The sequence below is a fragment of the Scardinius erythrophthalmus genome, assembly GCF_964197995.2.
Source record: "Scardinius erythrophthalmus genome assembly, chromosome: 4".
Classification (NCBI taxonomy): domain Eukaryota; kingdom Metazoa; phylum Chordata; class Actinopteri; order Cypriniformes; family Leuciscidae; genus Scardinius; species Scardinius erythrophthalmus.
The window spans coordinates 7,138,651-7,146,453 of record NC_138224.1 but is presented as its reverse complement, the minus strand read 5'-3'; the positions used below and the strand labels follow the sequence as shown (position 1 = coordinate 7,146,453).

At 37.8% G+C, this 7,803-nt stretch overlaps 2 protein-coding genes across 4 annotated transcripts; both read left to right on the top strand.

The window, feature by feature from the left end:
- The first annotated feature begins 329 nt into the window (after window positions 1-329).
- Window positions 330-2,884, top strand: fgf23 (fibroblast growth factor 23). The gene is made up of 3 exons (XM_081364297.1): window positions 330-843; window positions 1,035-1,138; window positions 2,049-2,884. Exons 1-3 carry the CDS (start codon window positions 603-605, stop codon window positions 2,478-2,480), a joined length of 777 nt encoding a protein of 258 aa, XP_081220423.1. The 5' UTR covers window positions 330-602; the 3' UTR covers window positions 2,481-2,884.
- Window positions 2,885-3,945: 1,061 nt separating this feature from the next.
- rad51ap1 (RAD51 associated protein 1) lies at window positions 3,946-7,599 on the top strand. 3 transcript variants are annotated; one of them, XM_081364291.1, is made up of 10 exons: window positions 3,946-4,354; window positions 4,585-4,628; window positions 4,711-4,840; window positions 4,955-5,061; window positions 5,156-5,233; window positions 5,397-5,468; window positions 5,645-5,767; window positions 6,216-6,383; window positions 6,965-7,102; window positions 7,211-7,599. In XM_081364291.1, exons 1-10 carry the CDS (start codon window positions 4,338-4,340, stop codon window positions 7,336-7,338), a joined length of 1,005 nt encoding a protein of 334 aa, XP_081220417.1. In that variant the 5' UTR covers window positions 3,946-4,337; the 3' UTR covers window positions 7,339-7,599. The 3 variants fall into 3 exon arrangements, with proteins under 3 accessions (XP_081220417.1, XP_081220416.1, XP_081220418.1); XM_081364290.1 differs by having other exon boundaries at window positions 3,962-4,354; window positions 5,397-5,477; XM_081364292.1 differs by having other exon boundaries at window positions 4,145-4,354; window positions 4,750-4,840.
- The last annotated feature ends 204 nt before the right edge of the window (window positions 7,600-7,803 follow it).

Here is a 7,803-nt window from a genome sequence, read left to right as displayed (position 1 = left end):
GGTCCCTGTTCGTGAATGAAGCACAAGTTCCCTCTGCTGGTCAACACGAGGAAGCTCAGATTGGGGTCATACTACATTTACATTACATTTACATTTATTCATTTAGCACATGTTTTTATCCACAGCGACTTAAAAATGTCCGTTCAGCCTACTGATCGTGCAGAGAAGTCAACGAATAGGTTAGAGGATCTTAAATAGCCTATATAAATAAACGTAAGCCTATAAAGTTATACATCTTATTTAACATTTGAGAAACATTTGGAGGCCACCAAATGATTCTCACATGCAAAATAACAACTGAAATGAGCCGAGAGGGACTTTGTATCCTTGTGTCCCATGAGTTAAGACACATAGAACGTCAAATTTGTGGCAAATTGACAAACCAATTATGGTTTGCATGTCAATTACCTTCATAACAAGGTGGACATGTTGAAGCCGCCCCCTCACATCCTCTGGCTCTGGGGGCGAGTGTTGCGTAAAGGATGGTGGCGAGGAGTGGCACAGGATGCGTTTAAATAGCCACGCTCACAAACTTTTACCCATCACAACCTCTTCAGCTCTGCACATTGGTTTTACGCATCGATACTCTGCGCTCTGTGAAGATGCGTTGCGCACTTTCCAACCTGCACATGCTGCACTCTTCCGTCCTTGCGCTGTGGTTCACAGCTTTCCAGGGCTTCAGACCTGCGGATGCTGCCCCCAACCCTTCTCCTCTCCTGGGATCCAACTGGGGAAACCCGCGGAGATTCATTCACCTTCAGACAACTTCAGACTTAAACAACTTCTACTTGGAGATCAGCCCGAACGGCCATGTGCGCAAAACTACAAACCGGGGGTCTTACAGTGAGTAGCCTATACCTACTGTTTTTCATCAGCATGCCACCGATATTTCGGATATTAATACCAGTAAAATAAAAGTCAAACTACACCAGTCTGAGCAAAGATGATTAAATAAAAGCAATTTTTATTTCATTTCAAACACTGTCCTTTATATCTCCACAGTTTAATCTGCTTTAAATCCTGCATTTCAACAGGTGTAATTTTATTGAAGGCAGAGAGCAGAGACCGTCTGGCAATATTTGGAGTGAAAAGCAACCGATTTTTGTGCATGGACGCAGGAGGGACCCTTTTTACATCTGTAAGTTTTTAATCAAATGCATTTAAGTTGAAAAAGGTAAAAAAAAAATATAGTAAGTATATAAAAAAAGTATATAAAGTAAGGCATAGTCTAATCTTATGTAAATTACACACACATATCATTATTAATACAGTAGCCATAAGGCCTGTTCACACCAAGGATGAAAACTATAAAGATATTGTTCTAAAATTATATATATATATATATAGAGAGAGAGAGAGAGAGAGAAGCCTAAAGCAAGTGCCATCTGAAATTTTCTTCTAGAATGATAATTTCTATAAAGTTTGTATATTTAAGTTAAGTAATTTCACTTAAATGACAATTAATTGGTAATTTGCATTGCCATTTAAGTGAAACTATTGAACTTAAATATACGAGCTTGATAAAAATGATCATTCTAGAAGAAAATTTCAGATGGCACTTAGAGGCTTTTGCATCTGAACTCTTCGTATGTACATTTCTAACACTATAAATTATATTACATTTGGATCAAATTACAAAAAACTAACTCAGCTTTGAGGGTATAGCCTTTCTTTTTGAGCAGCTGTGGGAGTGACGGTAAAATTGACATCTCTCTTCCGACTGCCGTTAACAATCTCTCTCTATTTTTTCCCCTCTTTTGAAAGTTGCAAAACACTACTGTGCAGTTTTTCTTTTTGTTATTTGTGCAAATGGGAACATGAAAAATAGTCTCTCATTCACCACTATAGAAGTTTACCCAACTATGATGACTTCTGCTTGTGAGAAACCCGGAAATGTGGCAAAGGTCAATTGTTATCGTTATAGTTATCGTTATATTTATAGTTCTTGGTGTGAATGGGCCTTAAGTTTTGATACATAATAATAGCCGTGACACTTTGCCTTCTTTGGATTCGTTATTTTACTATTGGTATATTTTTTATGTCCTCAGACGGTCTGCAATAAAGAAGATTGTCTTTTTCACCACAAACTTTTGGAAAACAATCGTGACGTGTACTACTCCACCAAGCATGGCATACTGCTTAACCTGGATGGGGCAAAACAGGTGTTCATAGCTGGACAAAACCTCCCTCAGTCATCTCTCTTCTTATCAGAGAAGAACACTGTCCCACTGGAGCGCCTGCAGCACCGGGAGCGGCGGAACCGTCAGGTGAATCCGTCAGACCCGCTGAACGCGCTCCGGTACGGAGAGGAGTCAGACTCCAGAGCTGCTCAAGAGGACGATGGGGACTTGGACATTGAGCCATCGGAGCGACAAAACATCTCCAGAGAAACCCTAGTTTCCCCATCCGATGATGACCCTTGGGACCTTCTTCACGACTCAAGCCCCGGCAGTCCCCGGATTACAGCAATTGTCGGATAGACCATCTTGATCCTCCATGCAGGTGACCGTGGACCTGCCAACGTAAGAGTACGACTCCATAATATTTTCATCAATGGTCATAAATAAATATTTTAAAGGACATATACTAAAAATCAAATTCACATAGATCTGCAGAATCTTTAGGCTGTTTAATATCTGCATTCCACCAAATCTGAAGAACCTGCGTTGTTGTTTTTTCACCTGCCCCCATGAATTTGTCTTTGGTGCTGGACACCACCTGTGGATAACAATTGTCTACCAAGAAAGTATTTATTTATTTAATTAATTACATAAGTTTTATTTATGGTATTTATATGGATGCTTTAAATGTTATATGTGCAGGGAAATGTTATAGACCTACCCGTTTTACTCATTTTAAATAAATAAAAAGTGTTTTCATGATTAAAGAAAATATGTTCTGTGATTTATTTGTGTCTTATTCGTCTTGCAGTAAATCTAAAAAGTTCGTTTTTTTTTTATTCTTTTAATAAGCATTAAACAGTAAGCTATGACATAAAACAGGCCTGAGTGTTATATTTTCAAAGATGAAAAGAATTTGGGAAAAAGAAAAACAATCTTTGCAGAAAAATGAGTTAGTTTATCACCTTTTGGTCACTGTGAGATTTGTTTGATTGAACTTGTCCCTCAGTGGAAAGCTATCTGGTTTAACATCCTGTCATTAGAGGGGAATAATGAACACTCAGAATCAATCTGAAATCTGAGTCTCCAAGAATAAACCTTTCCACATTCTGTTTTGTTTCCAATGTCAAAGGCTGCACTTTGGTTATTTTTGGAAGGAAATGCCTTACAGAGAGCCCACCTTTAGGTTACACTATGACCTGTTTATGTTAAAGCTCTACAACTAGAAAGAGGATTTAGATTTTGTAGCTGATTTGAGAGCAGTATGTTTTGAATGGAGGATATTAGCCTAGCCTTATGACAAAATTACATTTTACAGTGTCTTATGTAAAATCTAAAAGTAATTTGAGTTACGCAATTTATAAGAAATATGTAGTACATTTTTAATTTACTTAAGAGAAGTTTCTGATGTAAAATTTCAGTGGAGGTCTTAATGATTGTTTCAGTCTAAATCTGCTTTTAGGCTAATATTGCAATAGTCTCAAACTTTTTATTTATTTATTTATTTATTACCAAAATAGCCTATATTCTGTGAAGTAATTCTAAACGATTTGAAATCCTTTACTAAGAGAGGACGTAACGTCATATACTGTTAAATAAGCAAAGGATCATCAGGTTATTACCATCTAACAAAAATAGCTAATTATTATTATTGTTTATCATTATTATTATTATTATTAGTAGTAGTAGTAGTAGTAGTAGTAGTAGTAGTATTAAGATTTAGAAATACACCCAGGGGGTACACTATGATAAATAGCAAAAATAAATAAGTAAAATCAAAAGATAGAAAAAAAAACATATTTTTTTAGCGTGACGTGATCTCCGCGTCCACGCTTAGAATCGTAACCGCAGATTCGACATTTTTATAAACGCACAAAGCTTGTACCAATTAAAACAAGTTTCTTCGAGAGTTTTAAGACCATATAATAATTGAAAACTACTATTGTATTTCAATCACTTACTTTGTGTTGAACTGGAAACACAACGGTAGACACGCTTATAGTGAATTGCAAATTCGTATATTCAGATAGATTTCCGTAGTTTGTTTTCAGGCGGGACTGTACGTTACCTCAGCTCACATCAAAACAAAATGATACAAATACAGACTTTCTAAAAGTGCCCATTATATTTTTAACTCGAGCAATAGATATCACGAAAGGTTGTAGAAAAATACGGCAGTAGTGTCATTCTTATAAAGTGCGATTTTATTCTTAAATAATGGACAGACCTTCCAGGTGCGTATTAACGTTATAACGTTCTAACATTTAATGAGTTAATCCATGCTTTAGATTAGTGTTGTGTTGTCACTTTCCATATGTGCCTGCTTCTGTATGACAGCTGTTGGTTTTGTTTTTCGTAATTACCTGTTACTTCCTGATATTTTCATAATCAATCACCGTGAGTTAAAAAATCTGGAAAGTCAGTGTCCTCTTTGATGCAAACTATGTTTTCTACCTGTCATCAGAAATAGGAAATCTGTTAACTACGCAGTCTTCCAAGACGATGATGGTGAGACATCTGATTTGCTTTGAGGATTTCACTTTAAAATCACTTAGAACCTATAAAGATGTTAACATGATTTATGTGACAGATGAGGACTTTACCTGTGTGAAACCTCCTCCCAAAAAAGCTCGGACGGCTGTTTCGGAGAGAAACCACAAGACAACAAGTGCATCTCCAAATGAAGTTGTTGATCCCACCAGCTCAGGAAGCAGCAAGAGGTTACAAAAAGCTTTTTTGCCTTTTCAAAACACATTTCACGCACAGAAAAGTATTAATGTACCACTGAGTGTATGTAATGACTCCATTGACCCTTTACTGTTGTGTTATTTCAGGATTTCTCTGGATGATAAACTTTATGACAGAGATTTGGAGACAGCTCTAACATTGTCATTGCTAAGCTCTCCAAGAACACAAGATAAAGAGCCTACAATCAAAACAGGTGAATATTCTGCTGGTCTAAGTACTAATTTACCTCATTCATGAAGTGCAAAGTTGTATTTTACTGTTATTTATTGTCTTCTTGTGTTCTGCAGATGATTGTGACGTGTCTCAGCCTGCTCAATGTTCTCCACCTGTTCTGATACACTGCAGTGCTGATAGCAGCCATTTAGGTAACAACAATAATTTTGTCTTTTTACTGGTCACAAACTGATTATCTCTTCTCTTATATATTTTTATGATTATTTGTACGTATTTATGCAGCTTGATTCGACAGTTCCATGTAAAAACCTTTGTCTATTCTCTAAACAAAACTCTGTTCTTGATTTTGTACAGTAGGTGACAGTCATCCCCATCCAGATTCTCCTCCTGTGCTGTCAAATTGTTGCATTGATGGCAGAAGTTTAGGTAATGCAGGTTTGTTATTATGCAGATTTTAACTTTTGATGTTAACAAAATTGAAATTTCAAAGTGTAAAAATCAGTGTGTCAGAAAATTGCATCTTTGGGGCTGACAAAAAGAGAACAAATGTTACATTTTCTATGCATGTGTGCCTCTATGTTTATTATTGTCTTTGTTCTCAGGGCTGAATTTGATCAGCATGGATGCCTCCCCTCCCAAAGTTTCCAAACACACTGATGCCTCAGAAAAGCAGAGAAAACCTGGAAAAACCAGAGATGAGGACTACCAGCTGCAAAACACACCAGGTAATCTGAGGACCTTCACAATCTTAATTAATGAGGCCATATTATGTATTTATGTCTAATAGAGCAAGTTTTCATGCTTGAATGTTTAAAAAAAATTCACATGTTTGACATTGTTGTATCACCTCTTTTTCCAGTCTGTCAGTAACGCTCTGTTTAGTTCCTGTCTTTATGAAGCCCCTCCTTCTGAAAAGCACAATGTGCTGTGATTGGTCAATTGGACCAGTGTGTTGTGATTGGTCAACCACTTCGAGTGTGTTTGGGAAATGTCTCACTCCTTGACTGCGAGTTTAAACACACTACTAACTAACTGAACCAGGCCTCGTCCCTTTATTTTGTGTATGCTTTGGGCAGGAATTATTTAAATGAGCAATATTGTGACCTTTTTCATGCTCAAATAGCAACATTACACAATAAAGAAAGTTAAGTTTTATGGTTGTTCCGGTTGCAGATTCGGAGAGTGATGCAGACTTCACTGAAGAAGATGAAAGTGAAGACGAGACATTCACGGTGAAGAAGATAAAGGTGGTGAAACTAAAGACAGAAAAAAAGGCACCACCTCCCGTGAAGGAAAAGAAAGACAAAAAGCCCACGAAAGCCTCGAAAGCTAAAACCTCAGGTACTTTTGTTACTTAAGAGTATGTTCACACTTGTAGTTTGTTTCTCTTTGTTCTTTTGGTCTGGACCAAAAGAGAAAATGATACATTTAGTCCTGGTTCACACTGTCATTTTTAACACCGAAACTAAAGGTACAAAACAACAAAAAACGCTTTTATGACATATATTTTGTGACAAAACTTACTGTCATTTTTAACACTGAACTTAAAAATACAAAATTACGATGAGAAAAAAAGGTATGCTTGAGTATTCTGTCCTTTCTAGGGGTCGCATCTTGTGACACCAGGTCCTGGTTTTGGCAAGTTTAGATGGCTTTGGTCCGTGTTGTGTTTAGGTTTCCGTCGAACTGTACCAGAGTTCATTTGGATGCGGAGCGAGAGCCACCTTTTCATGGGTCTCAGTCCACTTGTCTGGTGCGCACCAGGGTTCGGCAGCGTTCACAGTCATTCAAATGAACCACACTAAAAGAACAATCGCACCAGAGTTCATTTTAATTGAACCAAACCTGCCAAGCTGTGAACACCCTACATTTTACCGTCCGATGAAAGACATGCCACACTAACATCTCTCTCTTTCTGACAGCTCCCAGCCCAGCGATCTGTCGGAGTCCAGCTGCTCCTGTGTCTGGACTGAAGAACACGCCAAAAACTCCACCTATCTCTAAACCTGCTCTCTGCGCCAGTCCTGCAGGGGGCAAATTGCCTAAGTGGAATCCCCCTGGTGAGACTACAGGCTGAAATCATCAATGCAAAGTTGTCAATTTTGACTGCCAAAAACTGAAAAGTGCTGTATTTGTGGTCCTGTTGTAAATTCTAACTCCATTTTCAGGTCTGATTGGCCGGAGTCCCGGTGCGTCTCAGAATGCACCTATGAAGTCTCCTGGACCGGGGCTGCGTTTAGGACTTTCCCGTCTGGCTCGAATCAAACCCCTTCACCAAAATGCTGCTGTGAACTAAACAGACTAGTTTTAAAGAAACTATAGAATGAGAAGCTGCACATCTTTAGGTTTCCATGGCAGGGAAAAAAAATGGTAAGATGTCTATTTTCAAAGTACTGACATTTGTCCAGAATTTTAAGGTCTTTCATCCCTTACAGTAATATGTAGGGAATAAATTATTTTTTGTTGTCAGTGTAATATTTTTAAATGTCTTTTGTGTGGTGTGTTTTAGCTCTGTAAATATGCACTTTTTGATAAACATTAAAGACTGTAATATGCTAAAATCTGAATTTTTTCATTCACTCCCTGAAGTGATATATTAGTGGACTAATGTTAGGAATAGTGAATGACGGTATGGGGGCGATTTCAGAAACGGCGCCTGTCTTAAGTGAACACTCAAGCCATGTCTCCCTCTAGTTGCCAAAACAAGCCATGAATGAATGAGTGGGGAACACTAGAGAAGCTGCCCTTGCCACGGTCATCT

What these genes read in the sequence shown, in the direction of transcription:
- fgf23 (XM_081364297.1), top strand. Translation starts at nt 603, where the DNA reads ATGCGTTGCGCACTTTCCAACCTGCACATGCTGCACTCTTCCGTCCTT. An exon ending in TACAAACCGGGGGTCTTACA is followed by an intron (nt 844 to 1,034) that starts GTGAGTAGCCTA and finishes GCATTTCAACAG; the next exon opens with GTGTAATTTTATTGAAGGCA. An exon ending in GAGGGACCCTTTTTACATCT is followed by an intron (nt 1,139 to 2,048) that starts GTAAGTTTTTAA and finishes TTATGTCCTCAG; the next exon opens with ACGGTCTGCAATAAAGAAGA.
- rad51ap1 (XM_081364290.1), top strand. An exon ending in AGTCTTCCAAGACGATGATG is followed by an intron (nt 4,629 to 4,710) that starts GTGAGACATCTG and finishes TTTATGTGACAG; the next exon opens with ATGAGGACTTTACCTGTGTG. An exon ending in CTCGAAAGCTAAAACCTCAG is followed by an intron (nt 6,384 to 6,964) that starts GTACTTTTGTTA and finishes TCTTTCTGACAG; the next exon opens with CTCCCAGCCCAGCGATCTGT.